At 36.9% G+C, this 24,108-nt stretch overlaps 2 protein-coding genes across 5 annotated transcripts in view; one reads left to right on the forward strand and one right to left on the reverse strand.

Moving 5' to 3' along the window:
* Window positions 1–24,108, forward strand: part of Supt3h (SPT3 homolog, SAGA and STAGA complex component) — a 353,506-nt gene that overhangs the window by 98,847 nt on the left and 230,551 nt on the right. The gene's annotated exons all lie outside the window — the stretch shown is intronic.
* LOC116075314 (putative uncharacterized protein ZNRD1-AS1) lies at window positions 14,950–16,191 on the reverse strand. The gene has a single exon (XM_031348373.1). It carries the CDS (start codon window positions 15,532–15,534, stop codon window positions 14,977–14,979), a length of 558 nt encoding a protein of 185 aa, XP_031204233.1. The 5' UTR covers window positions 15,535–16,191; the 3' UTR covers window positions 14,950–14,976.

Below are 24,108 nucleotides of genomic sequence, written 5' to 3' on the forward strand. Positions count from 1 at the left end.
AAAAAGGAAGAAAAGCTAAGACAGAGGGGTTGAGGTTTACTAGGTTCAGGTGTCTGGCCCCTTCATGTCTTTTTCTGTGTTGTCTTCACATTCTCCTTCATTGTCACTGTCTGCTGCACACCTTCATATTCTCTCATGGTTTGTTTTTTGACTCGTGCTTTAAATCATTTTGGAATCTTTCTCCAAACCACCAGACAAGACTTCTTTTTTGGAGGCTGCTATCAGTAGGACCTTATTGTGTATGATATGCTTTGTCATTAGTAGATACAACACAGAGGCTATTATTCATAAAAGTCGAGATTTCTCCAGTTTCCATTGCATTTTCTTTCAAAGTGATGAATACGTGTACGTGAAACTCGGAGAAAAGTAAAACCCATCGCTTGCATTGGTGATTTGCTTTGAATGGAGATTTCTTTCCAAACTTTAGTCAGTATTCTGTATTAAATGAGAAGGCTGTTTCAAGGTAGGGATCTTTTTGAGGAGTAGTGATATTGTACATTTTTATAGTTTTAACTATTAGGAAAAGTTATGAATAAAATTATTTAGGCAGTCTTTCTAAATGGGACATTTGACTGTTCAGTACAAAAACAGCATTGAGTAAAAGCAATGTGATTAAGTTTCCATTAACTTTATTAATGGTTTTGAATTTACTGTCAGATAAATAGTAGATTAAAGTTGTGTTGTCAGTGTCAGCTGTTTCAATATTTCTCAAGGAAGGATGAAGGCCTCTATTGTTTTCCTTTTCTCTGTGTTTTTAATTCTCTTATTATTTTTAAAATAATAGATTTTAAAACCTCTTTTAATTTATTTCATAGTTATCTGTATTCTTAACATGTTTGCATTATTTTATACAGGTTTCAAGAAATACATCATCACCAGTTAGATATTGTTATGATATATTATGACTTAATAGCCTATGTGTTGTCTTTAATTTTGAATTATTGTATAGGTCCAAAAAATGAGAAAAAATGAAAACTGTTAGCATTGATTATGACAGCTTGATTTGTAAAATTGATCCTTTTTTGGGAGGAGTATAATCAAATTTGTAATTGAAAACTTATATGATTTGTATCATTCTAGGAAGTTCCATGAAGTTAAATGCAAGGGAAATTTGAAAGCTTGCAAAGCTACTGATATAAAATGTTGATTAGGCACCATTCTACTGCTTTCTAACATGTTAACATAATTTGGAAATTTGAACAACATTTTATTAGTTTAACTAATTGCAAATTAAAGCAAAACAAAGTGGTAGTATTTTACAAAGTAAGCATAAGGCATTTTGGTAAAGTTGAAGGACAGGACTGTTTTTGTTGGAGCAGTTGTGAAGGCATATTATTTGAAAGGAAACTGAAGTCTGTTGCTATCTGTTTGGAAATGGTCTTTCAACTACAGCTGTGTCCACGAATGTTAGATGTGAATGAAGATTTGGCTAGAAGCTCTCTCTCTCTGTCCTTCTCTGTACTTCCTGTAGAATGAGTAACATCATGTGTCCAATACATTCATTCTAGTCCATACTGGGCAGCTCAAGTCTGTGTGCACACTCTAAAATTAACCCCATTATACCTTTTACTTTCTGATAGGTTGTATTTTAATGTTCATATAAATACTGTAGAGCGTGTTGATATGTTAATTTATTGTTTAAAAAGGGAACATGGAGTAACTAACTCTCATTATAGATAATCGAATTCTGTTGGTGGTGTGACTTCCCGTATTTATCTAAATAGGAAACATTATTCATTGAGAAAGAAATAAGCCACTTTTTCTTAGTGAACAACAAACCAGCAATTAAATGGAAGGCTCATGTTTCACTTGCTGAATGAGAATATTTTCATTTACCAATTCTTATATATAGCTAGCTGTAGAATTTCTCTTTGGTTTTTCAATGCAGAAGATAGTTATAGAATAACTGTTATTTCACAATAAAGTATAATAATGTATGATTATGTTTAATAATATATGATTATGTTATCTGTTATTCAAGTATGAAAACTTCAATAAATTAAGATAAGGAAAGATGTAGATATATAACTGTTTTCTTATATATGAGTTACAATCAGAACAACAGTTTTTATTTTAACAAGTTTGCTTAGATTTAAATTTACAGTGACATCTATGAACTTATGTGAATATTTGTACATGATTACTTAAAACCAATAGCTCATTTCATCTTGTTATTTTTAATATAGGTATTAAAAGTTAGAGAATGATCATTTATTACAACTATATTAATTTTCTAGAAGGTTTGGGGGTAATCAAGTATGTAATTGCTACAAATTTGGTTGAAAAATGATAACAGTGAGTGCTGGGTTTTTGTTGTTTTTTTTTAAATCTTCCTGTGTTAAGGATTCCTGTGATGCTGTGATGTGTACAAAGATAGGTAGGCCTTCATGGGCAGAGACCTCTGGACCCCGCTGCCCAGTGCTTTGTGCCTGTGCTACTGATGTTCTTTAGCATTTCTTCTCATCTGTGAAGTGCAGCATGTTTTGACTGCTAGATGTTTGCTTATAGCACATTCCTGGTAGGTTTTCTTAGCATGTATGTGAGGTAGCTATACTAACTTACATACATAAGTACTGATTTTAAGATTATGTGATATTTATATACTATAACTATTTTGTTAGATATTTTGGTTTTGGGTTAATTTTTCATTAATTTTTATTTTCAATTAACATACCGATTTTAAACTTTTATTTAACATTGCTAATATTTTAGAAATAAGTAAAATATATATGAGTATTTAGTGAACAAACTTTGTACAATAGCACTGAGGGATTTCTACATGTTTATTGTGGGGGGTGTCAGGCTGTCATAAATCTGTTACTCACCATATTTACATATTTTGGCTTCATTAAGTATTTGCTGACCTAAATAAGTGATGTTGCACAAGTGTTTATATTTATGATACATTGTAATTTTAAAAATAATTATTGTTTTATTTTCTTTAGTTTGGCCTTTAGTTTTAAGTCTCTGATTTAATTGATGAGAGTTATAACATTGATCTTGGTGCCTTTTCCACAACTTTCTATTGGTGGATGGATGCTAGTTTGTACATTTCAGACGGACTTTCTTTGGAACAGAAAAATTGTTTTCAGTTAAGCCACAGACTCCCATAAATAAGACTCTGGTCTTAAAGAAACACAGCCTTTAACTTTTTTTTTTTTTTTTTAAGACAGAGTTCAAAATCCTGCATTGCATAAAAGGAAAACATTTATGAATTATGAATGCTTCTGGTGCTGCTGACAGATAGAAGATAGGACTATCATGGTTAAAGATAGAATACTCACAGTGAAACAGGAGCTGCTACTGGGCTACCAGTGGTTTAAGTCGTGCGACGGGATGCTTCCCTGAGCTCCGTCAGTTACCACCTCACTGTTGAACTGCCTGCCTTGTCACTCTCCCACACTGAAGGGCTTCACTGCAGGCCTGCCTGGGACCCAGAAGGAGGCTATGCCTTCCCTGGTCCTTGTAATATAGGCTTTGCTCCCAAAGTGGTGATTTCTTTTACTATAAAAAGCCCTAGAAACAGTCTTAATGTGAAAAATTATTTTTTCATAAAATGAAGATATAACTGACCATGAAAATTCATACTTTAATTGCTAATTCCTCAGGTGACCAGACAGAAAAGGTCTTAGATTACATTACTTGTATGTAATTTAAGTTCCAAATGATGTGAAAAAGTAGTTTAAAATTATGATAATTTTTTGGAGGGAGGGTGCAAGAAAAATTAAATTTACTGTGTTATAAGTAACTATTAATTATGTATAGACATTTAATCCAGCTAAACAAGAACATTTAAAAAATATTTTAAAATAAATATAGGTCACTACCTTCAGTTAAATAAAATTAAAAAAATTGTTTCCATTTCTGATTTAAAAGAACTTATCTTCAAACATCTATTTTTAAGTAGGAATACTATGTAATTACTTGTTAGGATTTAAAAATGTGATGGAAGCAATGAAAACATTTGTAAAGGATGTCATCGGTCTATTGGTAGCAATTTCCTCACATTTCTCTGTAACTCTGAGCATGTGATTTGTTTCTGGTTGCCTAGAGTTCATGCTAACAGTGATGGTGGAGGTTAATGTGCATCCTCCAAAGGGACAGATGGCTACTGCATGGTTGTAATTAATATGCTGGTATCACTATAGCCATAGTTTCAGGTAGGATGGCTTTCCTCGGACCACTCACAGACTGTGGAAGGAACTGTCAGACCCTCTAATTAGCTCACTACTCAGGAGCTTTCTCAGGATCAGTGTGTCTCCTCCATTCAGAGATGCAGGCTCTGTGTGTTGTCATAGAGGAGGCATGGCTCACTCCTGTGTGGCCAGTCACAGGTTCCCAATCTAGATTTGTTTCCATACATTAAATATTCAGTAAGTCTTGGTAATGTGTTGGCAGTGATTTCTTTTTCATTTTCTCCGTTCCTCATGGTTAATTTAGGGGGAAAATTTTTTTAACTCAAAGCGATTATACAGTATCAGGAGGAAGCTTTTTCGTTTTAAATTGCAAGGTTTGTATGTTCCATTAGCTGCCAGTGTTGAATTTTGTATTTCTTTCCATTTCAGAACTTATGATTATAGCAAATGAAGTAGACACTTATACTTTCATTCTTTATTCTCTGCTGTTCTGCATATAAAATAACATTCAATTTTGTAAAAGTGATCTTGTTTCACATCAGAAAACTGCATCAGTAGTACATAAATTCCCATTTAAGAATCCCTTTGAAAAATATTATTGTTTCTAGTTTTCATATTGATTGGATCCACTCTTATTTTTAGGAAAACATGATTAAATGGCATTCAAAAGCAATTTTTAGACGCTAACCTTACATATATCATTGAACGGACCAAAAGATCTAACTGTGACCTCTAAGAGACTTCTAGATAACCCTAGAACCACAGTCATGACATTCTGTCAGACCTGTGTCACCCATATAGCATCCAAAATAGGGTAAAACTAACCCAGACTCATAAGTTTATATTCTCAAGTCAGTGCTGGCAGGGAGAAGACAAACACAGGTCTACCTGTCTTAAGCTATGGTATAATCTGATCCTTCTATGTTTCTTCAATATTTAACTCAGAATTTATAGGTTTATTTTTCAGTTTGCACATTCAACATTATCTGGCAAAATCATGCTTAGTGGAAGATTGGAAAGAGCCACTGCTTAGCCAGTAGAAAAGAGCTTCCCGATGCCTGCAGATCTCAGTCTTACTCTTGTTTTCAGTGAGCTAAGAAAGCAATACATTCATCTTTACCAGTACTCAAGAACATTTTAGATGTCTTTTTCATTTAGCTAATCTTAGTTTTGTTCCATTGCACAAATTGAAATTTTAAATTTTCTGTAGTAGTATACTGAACGTGTGTGTTTCAAAAGACATACTCTCATGAAGGGCAAAACCATGTACATAGTGAATGTGAAAATGTTTATTTATGAAGCACGATTGCTAAAAATCATATGATGAGCAGGGACCCCTTAAAAATAGCTTGTTAGGCTTACTTTCCTTTGAACTCAATTTAAATAAATAGATTGAAGTGTAGACTGTTGTCATTAAATTTTGTTTGTTCTTGAGAATTGTTCTTATGTTGCCCAGGCTAGAACCTGGGCTCAAATGATTCTTTCACTCCAGGCATGGGACACCATACCCAAAATCACCAAGTTTTGAATTATTCATTTATTTTTTTTTCAAGAAAAGCAAAATATATAAATAAATTCTCTAAAATTACCAAGTGCTATTTTTTTCTCCAGGTATTTAGTCATCTGATGGTCTGTCCCTTCAGTGTTAAGTTCTACAGGTTTTAACTCTTATAGTATTTCTTGTTTTCCTATGCAAAGAAAGACATGTTAACACTGAAGTAAGGTATAGACTTCTGAATATTTATTCCTAGTGTAAACTGTTTTTCTTTGTTGAATTTAATTTTGTATTTTACTTATTTTGACAACCTTACACACCATGAATGTTTTCTTTCTTTCTTGAAACCTATAGGCAGAGGTTGTGTTATTTCTTACATACCCAGAACAGTTAAGGGACATGCAGTTCATGTTGTGGCCTTTTACGTATTTCCTACTGTTTTATTTCCTTCTTTTAGTTTGTAGCTGTACAGCAGGTCAGTCTGAATTGTTTTGTATTCATGCCTTTTCTCTGTATTTTCACAATACCTTTTATGAAACCAAATGCCTAATAGTTGAAATGCATACACACACATACTTCTGTGAAGTTTCAAAAACACAATCCTGCCAGTTAATGATATCCAGAAAGTATACTATTCTGGAAAAAGATCATCTTTTCAGTGCATGTCCAATTAAATGCCCGATGCAAAAGGATATCTAAGGTGAAGGATGTTTGTGTAATGCTAAACATAACCAGAGAAACTGTGGTTTTAGCAAAGGTACCATTGCTCTATTTTATCAAGTGCCAGAAGCTGCATAATGAAAGTCTTTCAGCGAGTGAAAATATAAGTGAAAAAACATAAAAATACCACCCAGCTGGTAGAGATCTTCCTAATTTCTACCTGATTGTATTTCTGAAGAAATATGGCAGGCTGTCGTAAATTTTCAACATGAACTGCGTTTTTGTTGCCAATTTCCATATCCTTTAAAAAGTGCTGAAGCGTGCATTTGCTATTTATGTTTGCAGTAGACTGAGTACACTTTTACTATTTGTGGTCTGAGAAATTGGAAACAACCAAACAGTGGTGCTATGGTCTAAAAAAATAAATTTTAAACAGCTGCGGGACAGTATTTTTAGAATGGTAGCCTAAATCCTAAAGCCATGCAAGCACCCCCTACTCCATTTTTAAAAATGGGGGCCTATTGCCACCCATAGACTGTCAGGCTTCCTTTGTCTCACAAGATAGATTAAAACATTGAACCCAAAGTCTACTTTTGACTGACGGAAAGCAGTTAACATCCCTGTGCCAACCCCTTGTCAGAGCATAAACGCTAGTCATATGCCAGGTGTCAGGCTCAACCAATTCATAGCTCTTCTTTTCCCCCAACACTCCTACACTTAAGGCTGGCATTAAATTGTCATACTAGTGAGAGAATGCAATAAGCAAGGAGGCAAGGTCTGTTACAACACTTATCACAATTGTCCTACAGTTCAAGTTACTTCCCTCACTAACCCAAGTTGTTAGCTAGCCTTCTAGATAGAAACTCCAGACATTTAAATATAATGAAATTATAAAGCCAAGACATATTTATAAATAAAAAGAAACATGACATTATTGAGAATCCAAATGATGACTTTAATTTGATAGAATTGTTTTTCTGTCCTGCAAGTAAGTGTCATTACTATTACGTAAGAGCTTATCACCAATTCCCAGTGGTTAGCAATGTTTTTCATTTCATGGTGGAAACAAAACATGGTAATATTCCCAGGGCCCTGAGTGTCAAGGCTGTAGGTATTCACAAGACATTGGGAAAACCCAAGCAAGTTCTTCCTTCCTCTGCCCCGACAGCACTACACAGGCCAAGCGAGGGGGCTAAGACACACACCACCCTCTACCTACCTGCACAACTGAGAGGTTCTTCCACTTTTTACTTTAGTTTGAGAGTATCTCTCACAGACCCTGAAGCTAAAATCAGGCTAGCAAGTCCTAGGGATTCTCTTGCCTCTGCCTCCCCAATGCAAGCTTGCATTGATGCACATGGCTGTTAGTAGGTTCTAGATATCCAAACTTAGGTCTGTGTGGTGTATGGCAAACCCCTCCCTGACTGAGCCATCTCCCAACACAAACTTGAAGTTCTGATCATTACCACTTTTTTTTCAGCCATGTCCATTCCCACCACCTCTTCTCTATTTCACTTATTACAAAATCACACAGTTGTTTGACCACTATTCGTGTAGAAACTTGGCCTCATTTCATATCTACCTTCTTGCCCCATTTCCATTATCCTACCACAAAGAGCCTTTATCTGCCAGTTCATTTAAAACAAAAACCGCAAATGTGTACAAGGATAAAAATAATAAAAAAAGAATAAATATTACTGAAACCCAGTATTATATCTGTAAAACTTCACCTGAAAAATGGTACCCTGCAAGAGTATAGTTAATACTATAAATGATGATTGAAAGCTGTGTTTTTGTCACTAATAAATTAATAAAAATTACTATATTTTGTAGAGCTAATAGAGTCTTCTTGGGTTTGAAGTCATGTCATTTGAGGAACATCACCATAATCCATATAAAGACCAAAATGATTTCACTGATTTCTGTATGGTCTTTGTGTTAGTTAATTAATGAATTAATTTTGAGATGGTGGTCTTATTATGTATGTACCCCTGGCTGGCCCGCATCCTGTTATATAGATCAGGCTGGCCTTGAACACAGAGATCTATGTGCTTCTGCTTCCCAAGTGCAAGTGCTGTGGGGTAAAGCGGGGCTACCATCAGACCTGCCTCATGTCACTAATTGCTAATGAATGAATGACCTGGCAAAGGAATACGTAACGCATATTTATAATTGTGAGTGTGTGTGTATGTGTGTAGCATATTGCGCCTATTAAATTTAAGATAATTTGACTTAAATAGATAAAATAATTTCAAAAGTGTATTAGCTTAGAGAATTAATGTATATTTGATAGTGTTAAAATCATGTCATCTATGAATTTATTTTATCTCGAATTCTATATTTGTAATTTTGAAGATCAAATTCTTACTTTCCTAATCTCATATGAAGTACTGGGTTTTTCTAAGAGATATATGTACTATATTATCAGTGTGTATTTTTGGGGCATATACTGTTAGGTCCTGGAGATATATGGACAGTAATTTGATGCAGTGTCTTGATATTTAACTTTATATTATAGTTTTATTGGTATAATTTTAAAATATTAAAAACAATCATTTTAAAATTGTTAGTTTTTTTCTGATTAGCTTGCTAACATGGGTGGGATAGTCCATTCTTCAGAAGGAAACATCTTGACAAATGGACACATTTTCGGCTTGTATAGGCTAATTGTCTACTTTTGATGAATTTTTTTAAACCCTAAAATTTTGTCAGCCCATTAATTATCAAGAAGAACATCAAGCAAGTGCTTAAAGATGTATTAAAAAATTGTTAGTTTTAAACAAATTTCAAATTTGAAACTGAATTTGTAAAATTACTTGGCTCCAAATGTTCCTGATTATTGTACATTTGTAGTGTGTAGCTTTTGATACCTGGCTTTAAGCTCTGGAAATGGGCTGCCCCAACAGCCCCCTCTCAGGGAATACATTTTATTGGACAGAAAATGTGAGATGTAGGGGTGGTTCTGATGTGAAGGTCCTGTTCCCCAATTGGTTCTTGATCCATCAATATGCATTTATTAAACATTTCTATCAAACAATACACACATATGAATGTATAAATTTTCTCTTATTTTGAGTTTATATTTTCCAAGACCACCTCTTGTTCCTAACTGCACAGACTTGCACTCTGATATTACCTTTCCTGTCCCTGTTGCTGACCCCTTTCTTGTCCCTCCTCTTCTCATTTCCCTTCCCTATTACCCATAAAATTTTATAATTTTTCTCCCTATTTTCCTTCAGTGCTCGTGTTACAGCTTATAGCTTCCCACATGATAGGGACCCCCTACCCCTGAATACATTCGTAACAGTATGTTTCGTTTTGAAAATAAATGCTGTGGTAGTTCCTTAATGAATCTCAACTGCCGAGTTTGAAAAATAGAATCATTAAAGGTTCTTCACAAGTGTCACCATAGTTACTGTTTTTGGTTTGGTTTTAGAATAAATAATAGCATTGAGTCATAAGAAATTGGCCTAGCCATAACAGAAACTTTCCATGCAATGCATCTGTAGGAAGATGTGTTTTGTCATAACTTCAACATTCCTAATATCTGTGTATCCAAAGTCAGGGTTCTTACTTTTGCATTTAAGATTTTACATATAGTTTTATTTCTGATTTGACTATATACATTGATGTGTGTGTGTGTGTGTGGGTGTGGGTGTGTGTGGGTGTGTGTGTGTTTAATTCTCAGCCTGACATGACTACCTTGGATGATATTAGCTGTAATCTTAAAGTTGTTAAATTCTTTGTACTTTTCATTCCCACGACTATCTGTTTGACCATTCTAGAAATACCAAGACAGAAAGAAGAGTATTGACAGAATTTTGCTTTTTCATGATAGAAAACCTTTTAAGATTCAGAAAAAATTTCTGAATTCTTGATTAGGAACACTTTATTTAAATAATCAATTAGTATAATTTAGAGCAAAGCAAAAAGAAAATTTATTTAATTATCTGTGGCATGCTAACTTGAGTTAATACTACCATGCTTCTTAAAAAAAAAGATTTAAGGGCCAGGCAGTTGTAGCACATGCCTTTAATCCCAGCACTTGGGAGACAGAGGCAGGTGGATTTCTGAGTTCAGGGTCAACCTGGTCTACAGAGTGAGTTCCAGAACAGCCAGGGCTACACAGAGAAACCCTGTCTCAAAAACCAGAAAAAAAAAAGATTTAAACTTATTCTTTATATTAAAAAAAGTTAATTTTCAAAGTGTGTTTCTGTTGTTTGTATGTGTGTGAGTGCTGGTGCCCACAGAGATCAGCGATATCACAATTTCCTGGAGCTAGAGCTAGATACAGGAGGTTGTGATTGGCCCATTGTGGGTGCAGGGAGCCATAGAAGGGAGCCATAGTGCAGGTCCTCTGGAAGAACAGCAAGTGTTCCTAACTACTACGCCATCTCTCCTTCTCCTCAATCTCATTTAATTTTTTAACGTTATCCAGATTTGTTTATGTCTTCCCATTCTTTTTTTTTTTTTTTAAAGATTTATTTATTATTATATGTAAGTACACTGTAGCTCAGACACTCCAGAAAAGGGTGTCAGATCTTGTTACGGATGGTTGTGAGCCACCATGTGGTTGCTGGGATTTGAACTCAGTACCTTTGGAAGAGCAGTCAGTGCTCTTAACCACTGAGCCATCTCTCCAGTCCCTGTCTTCCCATTCTAAAGCATTGTTCCCATAGTCATATTTTTGTTTTTCCATAGTGTTTTGCTTAAATAAATCAGAATGTTGTTGGAGTGTCATATCCTCCTTAAGCCTTGATCATTTCACAAGGTCAGTATTAGAGATAGGACCTGTAAAGCCAGACTCAAAACCTGAACTTCTCCAAGAGCCAGAGTACAAAGCACCCATGTGAGTAAAGTCTGTTCTAGGAAGCAGAAAGGCTTCAGTGCATGGGGCACTGAGCTGGGGTCCAGGGCTGCCTGTGCAGTGACCAGCAGTAAGCATTTTTAGCCATTTTGTTGCTCTTTTGAACATCTGTTCTTTCAATATCACTTTAGTGAACATGAAAGTATAGTAAGGAACATTAAAGACATGCAGGTATCACATGAGGAGGCCAGTTTCAGAAACTCAGTAATTTGATAATTGTTTCCTTACACCTCATTCTTCTGTGACATCATGGGTTCTGGGCGTGTGTGTTACATGTTTTTGCTACAGGCAGTGGCAGGCATACTTTTAAACTAGTCTTAACGAAGAATTTGCGCTTTGATAAACTTTTGTCATAACATTTGAGTATAGGTAACTTTTTCTTATGCAGTGTCCACATTGCTTTTGCCTTTATGACTCTCGTTGTTAGTCCAGCTTTATGTTGCAGAAGTGCTCCTTCCCTGTACCTCATCCTCCATTGCTTTCTTGCCCCCTCCTCCAGTGTTGGTTACAGTTGGTCAACTATCATTCATCAGTATTATTTAAAGCTGGGCTTTACATCAAGACTTTGACTCTAAGTCACATTCAGTGGGCTTGAATAAGTGTCTACAGTGATTATCCATGATAAGACTGTAGTATACGTAGTTTGATTGCTTTATTAGTATTTGTGCTTCACCTAGACTACTTAGTCCTCTCTGACTTCTTAGCAGTCAGTGCTTGCAATTCCTACACACCTTTGCCTTGCCAGAGTCTCGTAGCTTTAGTCATATGGTTGAGCTCATTTCCATGTGTGCTGCCTAGATTTTGTCAGCAGGATACAAGCTGCATTCATCTTGGAAGAGGGAACATCAATTAAGAAAAGGCCTCCATTGTAGTGGCATGTGGGTAGGCTTGTGATGCATTTTTAAGTTTTATATTCCTAATGGTAAAGGCCAAGAAATATGACTGCCGGATTGTATAATTAACTGCATTTAATTTTCTTTCAAGTGCACAGTAAAATTATTTTAAGTGTTTATTGATAATTGCTTTTCTGTATCATAGTCCGTTGTTGAGTGCATTATTACTTTGTATATTGATCTTCCATATATGTGTAGGTTATCTATAATTTAAAACTTGCTTGCTTCTGGAAAGGAAATTCAAAACCTGGCTTGAAGAGCACTATATGTTAACTGTAAGTGCACACTGCGTTAGCGCAAGCCATCCTATCTGTCCACGATTGGCACTCCTTAACCAACCTTTCCTTATTTCCCTCTGTGTTTTCCCCCTGACCAATACTAAACACTGTTCCTTCTGCTCATTTTGTTGTTGTTGTTTGTTTTATTTTCCTGAATGCAGACTGTTTATATTCTATTCTATATAGGTGAAAGCATGCAATGGTTTGTCTTTTCTCTGCCTGGTTTATTCCACTCAGTATCTTCAGTTTCACTTATGTTGCTACAAATGGCTGGATTTGGTCTTTTTTTTTTTTTTTTTTTTTTTTTTTTTTTTTTTTGCCTTAATGATTTTAGTAACACTTTATTTTCATTCTCAATTCCTTAATTGCACTTGCTGATTATGTTTCCATACATATATTTTCCATCTGCATATTTTCTTCTTTTTCTATGCAGCCCTGTAGGCCAGAACTTGTAGACTAGGCTGGTTTCAAATCCACAGAGCTCTGCCTGCCTGACTAATGGTTCCAAATACTAGGACTAAAGGTGTGCACCACCACACCAGACTCCATCAGAATCCCTTCCCACAGGCTACAAGCCTTCGGTTAGGAGCTATTTCTCACAGAGTTGTAAGGACTGCTTAGGTCTTTTTATGTCAGTCCTTTATCAGACTGTCAGAATGTCAGTGGGTATCTTTCTTCTGTTTAAATCTTAACCTAGTCTAAATGTTTCAGATCTGTTTTTATTCTTTCTTGAAAATCTACTCCCAAGTCACTCCAGTGATCCAAATGAAAGACCAGAAATCCTTACATAGTTTCCCCCTCACATATTTCAGCAAAAGATTGTTTGTAGAAGTTAAATGTATAAGCACTCGTGAAAACGCATGGCCGGGTTTAAAGGCACTCATGAAAATGCATGGTCAGGCTTAAAGGCACTCACTGTCTTTTCCTTCGGGACGCTTTGCTTTCAACTCATTTGATGTCTTTGCGAGAAATTAGAATTCTGAATTCTATTTTATTTAAAATGTCATATCCCAAACTGTTCCTGGAGTTTGACTATTTTTCAAGTAGTCTCTAAGATTCTTTTTATTCCATCAATTTTTCATTCTCTTGTCTCATTTTGAGGAAATACCTCATATTATAGCATTTTAGAGTTTCAGTGTGTATTAAAACTCCAACTTTCCATTGAAGAACTCTATTCCACTTGTTTTATGCAAGAGGTTAAGTTCTTTAAAACAAAAATGGTTCTTGGGTGAGAACTTCCAGAACTTTCCCAGTGTCTCCAGCAGAACAGTAGTGAGGAAGTGAGGCCAAAGGGCCACATGACGTGGGCAATTCTTGGCCTACTGCTCCAGGGGAGGTCTGTTAAAAAGTTTATATTTTTGCTGTGAGATTTTTCTGTGGTAATTTTTTCAGAAAATATTTCCAATCCCCTAATGCTAAACGTGGCCATTTGTGTTTCCTGTCTTGTAAGTATGAAGAAGCAAGGACTTGCTATGGAATGGTTTTCTAATCAAAATGTCATTGTGCTGTTCATCTGTAGAAAGGGGTCTTAAAACGTATAGTTTTTGGTTTATTTTGTAAATAAATTCGGGAAGAGAATTGTTTTTGTGAGTGCTGATGAGTTCTGCTTTGATCTTAGCTTCACCGGGGATCATGTCTTTCTGTGGCCTTTTGGTTGGAACATGATACCAAATATTACTTTGCCTCTTCTGACAAATAGCCACTTCTCTTCTCCTACTTATCAACCTACCACCCCAGTAGCCACTCCTCCTCTCTTATTTACCCCACCTACCACCCTAGTAGCCACTCCTCCTCTATTTACCCCACCCACCACCCTAGTAGCCACTCCTCTTCTACTTACCCCACCCACCACCCGTTTCTTTTGTAAAATTGGCCAAATGAATAAGATTAGCTCATGGGTCTTTTTGAGGCTTGCCTTGTGAGAATATGATTAGTTGAAATGAACCTGAAATATGTTCATATTGAAATCACATTATTTACATTTTAAAGACTATTTCATAGGAATTGTTTCTAACTTAAGATTTGGAGTAGTTCATGCCAGTCAGTCGTTTATGAAAATTACTGACCTTTTCTTGGTTCTTTTAAAGCGTTTTGTGCATTTGGATTTTTTTTTTTAGTTTAAATTGTATTCCCTTTCCTGAATCCCCTTACACACTTAACTCTTTTTTTTTCTTGAATGTTTTGGGTTTTTTTTTTTTTTTTTTTTTTTTTTGTTCTATGAATGTACAATACATAATTCCTAATTTTAGGAGACTATTAAGGATGTTTTGTACTTTGGTTTAAAGAAAAGCTTCAAAAGAAAAGCAGAATGAGGAGAATAATGTGCATTTCAAACTTTTTAAAAAGAGATTTTATGTGTATAAGTGTTTTGCCTGTATGCATATCTTTGTGCTAGCATACTTGGTGCCTCTGGAGTCCAGAAGAGTTCTAGGAGACCAGATCCCTTAGAACTAGTGTTACAGGTGGTTGTGAGGTACTACTGCATGGGTGCTGGGAACTGAACCTGGGTCCTCTGCAAGAGGAGCAAGTGCTTAACCACTGAGCCATCTCTGTCCCTTCTAGCTCTTTCAGAAGCAAGATGGTGTGTCAGAATTACTCAACAATCTTGCTGAATACACAGTGCTTCTAAAAAGTTTTTATTTAATTCCTAGTATTTTTTTCCACAAAAGGCACTACAGTTTTTCTGATCTTTGATTTTTCGTACATGACTTCTCAAAAATGGTGGCAGGGCCAAGCATTTCTTTTGATTAGGCTTTATAGCTGTTTTCCTTTCATCTCCTGCCTGAGACTTCTCCAAAAGACTCTCCAACTTAATTAGACTTTTAGTACGTAGCTGTAGAAGTGGGTGTGCATTAGCCCTTTCAAAGTCCATAGTCTCTTTTTTCACTCGATCAAGCTTCGCAAGTGAAGGGAACTGGCCCTGGTCTTTCCTCAGGAGTTGTTCTTTGAGTCTTTGCTGTATGAGTTCCCTCCCTCGAAGCATGCGTTCCTGGTGGTCTTTGATTTGCACCTGTTCCCTCTTTTTCACCTGCTGTCTTCTCTGTGCTGCAGGGCCATCATGCACAATCCTCGGCAGCCCTTCCCTGGGAAAGAGTCTACACATTCTGTTCTTAGACTCTCTGGCCTGGCCTGGGGGCTGTGCTTGCCGTTCAGTCTCTTTCCTCTCTTTCTCCGGTACTGAACAGTAAAGTTTTCCTCCTTCCATGTGCTGTATTGCTTCTGCCCTTGTTTCACCCCTTGAGTCTTTCTCCTCATCATTTCCACTGTCCTTTTCTCATGGTAAAACTGCTTTGATAAGCCAGTAGTCAAGAGAACAGTCTTACCCTCTGATACTTTATAGTCTTCTGGTGGCTCACTGCTGTTGTATGCACACCACCTATATTTCAGAGACAAGAACCTTTATGCCAGTAGAGACTCTTGCCTTTTAGCTGACTGGTGTATTTAGATGCATCTGTCAAGCCAAAACCTTCCAATTACCCAGAATTCCTCCCAAAGAAGGTGAGTGAGGTTAGCTTGTTCAGAGTGACCTCAAAAGGTAATACAGGCCCAAGGATGCCGAAGAGTGTGTTAACTGCTTTTAGCCACTTCACAGCTGCAAAAGAACACAGTCTCAGGACCAGTGGGAGTTGTAGTTTTCTTACTCCAGTGGCCTCAGAGTCAGTATTCAGGAAAGTTAGTAGGTTGGTTTCTCTTTTCCTCTCACTTCCTAGGTTTTGTAGGGTGCGAGATACAAATGAAGAAACATTGTGGATGGGGTCCAGGAAAAGCTGCCAGAGGCTCCAAGCTACTGTTCCTTTAACTGATAGGACATCACAATACCTGACTGAAATGCCATGGCAACCCAGACCTTCCTTTCTGAGATGTTCTGCTCCCTCCCCAAAGCTCACAGATGAAGTTCCACATTTTTCCACTACTTTTAAAGACCAAAATTTATTTTTTCATGATACAGTTTCATTGGTAAACAAGACAAATGATCTCTCATTAATTTTTACGAAAGCTTTTCCTGTTGGATTTAGTGCCATTGGCCTGAAGTTTAAGCCTCCTCAGAGGCCTAGCCTAGTAAGATAGGAAGACTCCTCTTAAAACAATATGGGGGAATGTTCCAAGAAAATGGAAGTGATCTAACTAACTTAAAGCATATTGTATAGTGCCTTTGTTCCCCCCAGATATCAGAACAATGATTGTAGTGACTTGTGTTCACATCACCTATAAAAATGAACAACATGGCATCAGATGTCAGCATTGAGGCAGAGGCCACTACCATATGAAGAGAGCTGGACCAGAGACAAAGCATACATGAGCATGTCGTCTGTGATTCTCTCCCATCATATCCTGCCCAGTATTTTCATGCTCTTACTTAGTTGTCTACTGTTGCATCTCTTCTGAGATCACTTCCCTGACAGCTCTTGTTGGCCCCTTCTACACCTAGTTTTCTTCAGCTTCACTATACTTAATCCTGTATGTCTGAAAAACTTGAAACTTCTTGTTTTGAATATAAAAGTACTGTAAACAAGAAAATGTGCTGTTTCTTCATTAGCTCGCCATAGCAGTAGAAGTAATGGTTAGTATCACTTCAGGATCCACAGTGCTGAGCAGGACTGCATTCAACCCCGTCACACATTCCTCTTGATGGCATGAACTCAAGTGACTCCAGTACATAAGACTGCATTATAGTATAAGAAAGGAACAAAGGTTAAAAGGTAACCCGGTGTTATATTTGGGAAATCACAAAGGAGATTTATTCCCAGCCACCACTGGGCCTTCAGGAACACAGCTATCATACTGTACCTGTAAGCAAACATTTATATACTCACTTTCTGAAGCAGTTTCAGTAGATGAAGCCAACTGTAACCATCAATCCTGAATCCTTGTGGAAGTCTGATCAAGTTTTGCGATACTAGTTGGGAATACTCATTAGGAGCTAGTTGGTAAGGTCTTCACCCCAAAGCCTCATTTAATCCTAAAGGAATCTACTAGCCATGTTATGCTTGATACAATCTCAAATATGAAATGATACCTGTAAACAGAAATTTTAAATCCCAGAACTACCTACCTCTTTGTCAGGGAAGATGCCTTAATTTTATGAAGTTCTGAATATGGTCACATACGAGTTTGAGATCTGTCATAAGGAAGTTGCCCCAAAGAACTCTTTTCTATTACGTCAGCTTCAAAGCCTAGTACAATTGTCTTCAACAGTTTTTTAGTTTATTTAAAGAGCTTGTGTATGAGGTTGCAGAGACAAGGTTCGTAACTGTAGTGATTTGAATAGGTATGGCCCCCATAGACTCATGTTCTTTGAATACTTGTCTTATAAGGAGTAACACTATTAGGAGGTATGACCTTACTGGAATAGGTGTGGCCTTTTTGGAGGAAGTGTGTCACAATGGAGGCAGGTTTTGATATGATCAAGCTACTTCCAGAGTGACACATAGTCTCTTCTTGCTGCCTGCAGATCAAGATGTAGAACACTGCTCAGTTTCCAGCACCATATCTACCTGTACACTGCCATGCTTTCCACCACATGATAATGAACTCAACTTCTGAATTGTAAAGCCAGCCCCAGTTAAATGTCATTCTTTATAAGAGTTGCCTTGGTCATGGTGTCTCTTCATAGCAATTAAACTCTTAAGACAGTAAGAACCTCTCTTGTTTGGAAGTGCAATCTAATAGTAAAAGGTTACATTTGCACACTCAAAGATATGAACACATGCACAATAAACAACTTTTATTAGATTTTAAACTTTTGACAGGAAGTTCTATGTTGGTATATGACTTAGACTGGCTTCTAGGTAAAAATGTTGACAAAAAACGTGATGTGTTAAGATGAAGCATATGAGGAAAAATAAATGAAGATTTCAAAGAATGTCTAGTCACTGGTAAGAGGACATAGAACAATAGACCAGGTAGGCTCCATATGTCACTGAATCTAAGAATTATTAGGTTAGATTCCCAACATAGCTACTTTCTATGATTTGCAAGAAATATACCATGTTTTAATAACTTTGTGGCATTGGGCACAATTGAAAAAAGACAGAGTTGCAGAGTGGGTAGAGAAAGAAATAGTAATAATGCTTTGTGGTCAATACTGCTCTGCATGGTTGGCCGTCACACATGCCATCTGTGATGCCTTCTCTGAGAGGAGACTTTTGGCCTCTTTATAGGTGCATAGGTAGCTCTCCATATCTTTACATTGACCCAGTGATCCTTCAAGCCCTCCTATTCCAAGCCCTCACTGAGAAGCTATGCCTCACAGGCATAGGTTTAGAACTATTAGAAAAAAATGAAACCTTTATATTACCAAATGTGAGGGATAGCAGTGATAGTAGCTCTCCACAGAACCTTGACTGTTTTGTGGTAGTTCAGAGTCAGTTCATGTGTTCCATAGACCCTGCTAATTGAAATTCCACCCTTAAAGGTAGACAATACTATAGCTAATATGTTGAAAATCAGGTAGCGATGTTTGTAAGTCCTGTTACCAGTTCACTAGTATTCACATTTACCAATGAGTTTTACATTGTGTATATAATTGGAAAAACTTAATGGTTTAGCAAATGTTGCTTCAGAGCTCACTTTGGGCTTAAAAAGTTGTTCTATTTAAGTTTATATAGACATAGTATTTTCTGTAGTAACCACAAATTTAAATATGTGTGAAGAAGTAAGAATGAAGAACAGTCCTATTTTGGTAAACAGATATTAAACTGTTTTTCTACAAAATCCACCAGGAATTTACCCACAATTCTTCACTTTGTAGCATTAGGAGATTGGCCTTCAGTTGTTTACAGGTCCCTTCCCAGTACTTGGAAATCCCTATTCTTTGTGTACAATGGCTTTCCAGTGGTAGCTTCCCTGGTGATTTTTGATCACATCTTTTATCTGTTGAAAAATTGAAAATTTGGTTTCTCAGGTACTATTTGTGTGTCCTGTTGTTAGAGATTTATCTTTACTTTTTTTGTTGCTTTGAGAATATATTTAGTTCATATTTAATCATAAAAATATTGTAATCCCCAGCTTGAGAAGGTTTATGATCTGAATTGCCTTCAGAATAGAAGCATACAAAGGTGATGTAAGAATGATATCTACAGGTAGTACAAGTGAGAAAAAATGCATATAAATACTGTATTCCATTGGAATCTTATCTTTTTAAAAAAGTGAATTTTTTATGAATTCATAACCAGGAAGGGACAGCTCAATGAGGTTTCTAAGTTTGATGGTGTAAACATATTGGTATTATATTATCATCTTTTATCAATCCTGAAGTGACTTACTGTTCAAACTGGGGACATTTTGGTTTGAAAGGTTCTCTTCAGTCATAAGCCATAAAAATACCATGGTGGTTTTGGGGTTTTGGGATAAAAATAGCCTGTACTGATTCTGGGTAGGTGTGCTCGCCATGTTTGTTTACATTTGCTCAGGGTTGGTGCTACCTTTATTTCCGTACATTTTTTTCTTAAGTGTATTCATGTCTCCTTTGTGTGTGAAATTCTGAGCAAACAAAACTGAAGATGTAAAACGACACACAGTTTACAGCATTCAATAAGGTACGTGTTTCAGGGACCATCCGTGTCGTTGCCTGCACTGCTAACATTTAAACTTAGTGACACAGAACCCTGCGTGCAATGAAGACTTGCTGCTGTCGTCTTCATGTTAAAGCTCATGTGTGAGTCAAATACCTCAGAAATCCAAACAGCAGCAGCTAGTGCATGTCTAATACTTAACATTTATAGAGCCTTGTGTGGATAAGAGATGCCTATTATTTTTTAGTTTTTATGATTTTATTTCAATATAAAATATGCTTATTAATCATCTATTAATTTTCTTATGTTTTAAAATTCATTATTATTTCTGTGTGTATTCATACTTACCATGTATGGTCAGTATGGGCAGGATACAAGTAAGCCTTGTGTGGGCAGGATATTCCTAGTTTTTTTAATTTTTATGATTTTATTTAAATATAAAATATGCTTATGAATCATCTATTAATTTTCTTATATTTTTAAATTTATTATTTCAGTGTCTCTTTGTATAGTGTGTATGTGTGTGTGTGTGCGTGCATATGTGTGTGTGTGTCTGTGTGTGTGTGTGTGTGTGTATTTGTGTTTTCACCACATGTGGAGACAGGTCAGGGAACATCTTTAGGCTTAAACATTGAACCCAGGCCATCAGGATTACCAGCCTATTGATTTCAGGTCCACATGGAGACTGGCGGCTCCAGTGGTTGTTTGGGCTGGTCTTTCCATCACAGAGCACTCTTAGTGTTATAAAATGTGTGATTTGGCTTACTAGGCCCTTGTGGGCCCTGTGCCTTGGCTGTCTTGGGTCTCCCATTAACAGTGATATGTATTAAATCTGACCTTCAATTTTCTCCATACGCTTCAGGTGCTCCTGGATTTCTTCCATTTATACTTAATTTTGACATATTCATATCAAGATGACTGGTGCCAGATGAAGCATCTCAGAGCTCACAAGATGTCAGACAGCTGCCATGATGTTGCGTACAGAGCAGTTCCCACTTCCTTATGCAGTACTAAGGAAGGAAAGTCTTGCTTATGATTTCAAGGATGTCTGAATCTTAAAATTACTTTGTATCCATATTGGACTCATAATATTTTGTACACTATCCATTTTGAACAGAAAATTAAAACAAGTTATAGCATCATTCTAATGTTAATGGAAGTAGCAGGTATGGAACTCCTAGGGAAGTGCTAGGCCAGATGGAAATGAAAGGAATTGTAGGATAATTGTTAAGTAAAATTAAATTACCCCCATTTTTTTTTTTAAAAAAAGGCTGAAATAGGTGAGAGTACCAGGTCTCAGATTCTATTTCCTTACCTATTGAATAGAGCAGAGTTGGGTTTATTAAGTTAATTGTGTGCTTTAGTTATAAAAGATAGTACATCTTTAGATTTCATCGGGGAGGGGCAGGGCAGGGAAAGAAGAAAGAGGAAATGACAGCAGTGGTGTGGTCTTCTGGAGGAGTTGCCAGATTTGGGGTTTTACAAGAAAACAAAATCAAATTCAGTAGTCTGGACGACCATGAGATCACCATCTCTAAATTAAATGAATTAAAGAAAAAAATTACTAAATTCTACAAAATCAGAACTTGCCCAGAGCTCCTCAGAGCACAGAAGTAACAAGACACCAAACAAATGGGTACTTCCTAAGTGCTGCCAATAGAAGCCAGGAGAGAGCATAGATGTTGTAGCTAGATTCCCAAGAGCTTGAGTTACAGACTGTTGTAATTATCATGTGGGTGCTGGGAGTCAATCCCAGGTTTGCTTGAAGAGCAGCCAGTGTTTTTAACCTCTGAGTTGTCTCTCCAGGCCACTATTGTTATAGGATCTCTAAGGTTGCCACAGATGCTAAATTACAAATAGTGACCCATTGCTCTTAGAAAAATGTGTCTAAATACGTCATGTAGCTGTATGGATCTTTAATCCTAAAGACAACTAACTAGTAGATTCTGTTTTCCTTATCTAACAACAACAACCTGAGATTCTGGATGGAATTAACTTTTTGAAGGTTCCCCATCCAGCTAGATTCTGAGTAAAAGCCATTTGTAGTCTACTGTGCTGCCCAGTAGGCTCTCTTTGTTGGCTGCTTCTCTCCTCCAGTGACTAAGTCTTACCATGAAGCAGCAGAAGGGGTGAAGGAATTATTTGGCTAGGAGTACAAGGGTCCAGTTGATTTTGGTGAGGAAGGAATGCTGGAGGTCATGGGATGCCTTTTGCTGTGGGAACAGGAATGGAAGAGTTTTGCTCACAATCTAGGGGGATCTAGAGGCAGGAAGAAAACAAGCAACAAGGCATCACAGGGCTGTAAGACCTTACTTCCTGCCCCCCACCTTCCAGATTTGCTTCTTACAGATAGGCTCCATTTTCTAAATGTTCTATAACCCTCCCTCTCCCCAAATGGAGCGGCTACAAGCTGAGGACCTATGCTTTACAACCCTGAGCCTGATGGAAGGTATTTCACAAGCAATCATGACTGTCTGTACCCTGTGGTCACCGCTTGTGTGAGCTGAAAAAGGAGGGCAGAGTGTTTCCTTAGACTTCAACTGAAGGAGGAGTGCACATGGACAACTCATTTTATCATCTTTTTTGTTTCTTGTGAAGATCCCGGACATGATATATTAAAAGTATGCTGTGTGGCCGAAGACTGTGCCTGTTGATAATAGGGTTGGTGTTGAAGTTGACCTCTTAAAGCAAATTGTTGAGTTACCTTATCACTTCATTCATTCATTATCTATTTATCTTATTCACTCTTACCTTTCAAAAGCATACATTTCAGACTACTGTTGCTATTAAGTATTTAATACTTACTGTGTTTAAGGGACTTCCTCTTAAACTAAAAAGGAAGCAATAGATATGATACTTAATTTTCCTGGCTTTACCATATTGTTCTGATAACAATATTTGAATCAAATAAGCCAAACAGTAAGTAGAAATAGGAAATGGCATAGAACTGAACACAAACATATGTCCTTGTGTGATGTAAGCATAATAATGCGGATCTTTAGACCAGTAGGACAGGTTTTATGCACTGAGGAAGTAGCTGCTTTGTGGCTGGAAGCAGAGTCAGTGTCCTGTCAGACACTAAGCCCTCAAGGAGCTTGAACTTCAGTAAAGCAGTGTGCTTTATGTGGATCCTCTGTAGCCCAGTGGAGGGAAGGGAGGGGGACATGGGCGGACCAAGGCACTTAGAGTTTTCCGAAGAGCTAGGTAGCTTTATTTATTTACTTATTTATTTATGTGTGTGTTTGTGTGTATATACATGGTTGTTAATGTCTGAATGCATGTGCATGTTTCTTTGGAGCATATACTTATATGATTATATTTTATTACTTATTCATGTGTGTGTATATGTGTACATGTGCTCATAAAAATCAGAACACCATGTCATATACTCTGGATTTGGAGTCATAGGCAATTATAAACTGCCTATCATGAGTGCTAGGAAACTGAACTTATGTCCTCTGGAACAGCAGCAAGTGCTCTTTTTTTTTTTTCTTTTTTCTTTTTTCTTTTTCTTTTCTTTTTTTTTTTGGCGGGGGTGGTTCAAGACAGGATTTCTCTGTGTAGTCCAGGCTGTAGACCAGGCTGTCCTTGAGCTCAGAGATCCGCCTGCCTCTGACTCCTAATTGCTGGGATTAAAGGAGTGCCCGGCATAGCAGCAAGTGATCTTAAATGCTGTGCATTCTCTTCAACCTTTCTAGTTTTGTTTTTTTTAATTAAAATATGATTATATAATTTCTCCCTTTACTCTTTCCTCCCTCTACCCCCTATCATGTACCCTGCCTTCTACTCTCTCAAATTTATGGCCTTTGCCTCTTTTTAATTGTACACACACACACACACACACACACACACACACATACACACACCACACATACCACACATACCCTGTTCAGTCTATGTAATATTACTTGTATGTATATAATTTCAGGGCTGTCCAGTTGGTACTATATAACCAATTAGGGACTTTTTTTCTGGAGAAAACCTTTCCTTTCTTTTTCTTTTCTTTCTTCCTTCCTTCCTTCCTTCCTTCCTTTCTTTCTTTCTTTCTTTTTTTTTGAGACAGGGTTTCTCTGTGTAGACCTGGCTTTCCTGGAACTCACTCTGTAGACCAGGCTGGCCTCGAACTCAGAAATCTGCCTGCCTCTGCCTCCCAAGTGCTGGGATTAAAGGTGTGCGCCACCATTGCCCGGCGAGAAAACCCTTTCTTTTTTTTTTTATTTTAGATATTTTCTTTATTTACATGCGAATTTCTCCATTCCCAGTTT

The sequence above is a fragment of the Mastomys coucha genome, unplaced genomic scaffold (assembly GCF_008632895.1).
Source record: "Mastomys coucha isolate ucsf_1 unplaced genomic scaffold, UCSF_Mcou_1 pScaffold3, whole genome shotgun sequence".
Lineage (NCBI taxonomy): Eukaryota > Metazoa > Chordata > Mammalia > Rodentia > Muridae > Mastomys > Mastomys coucha.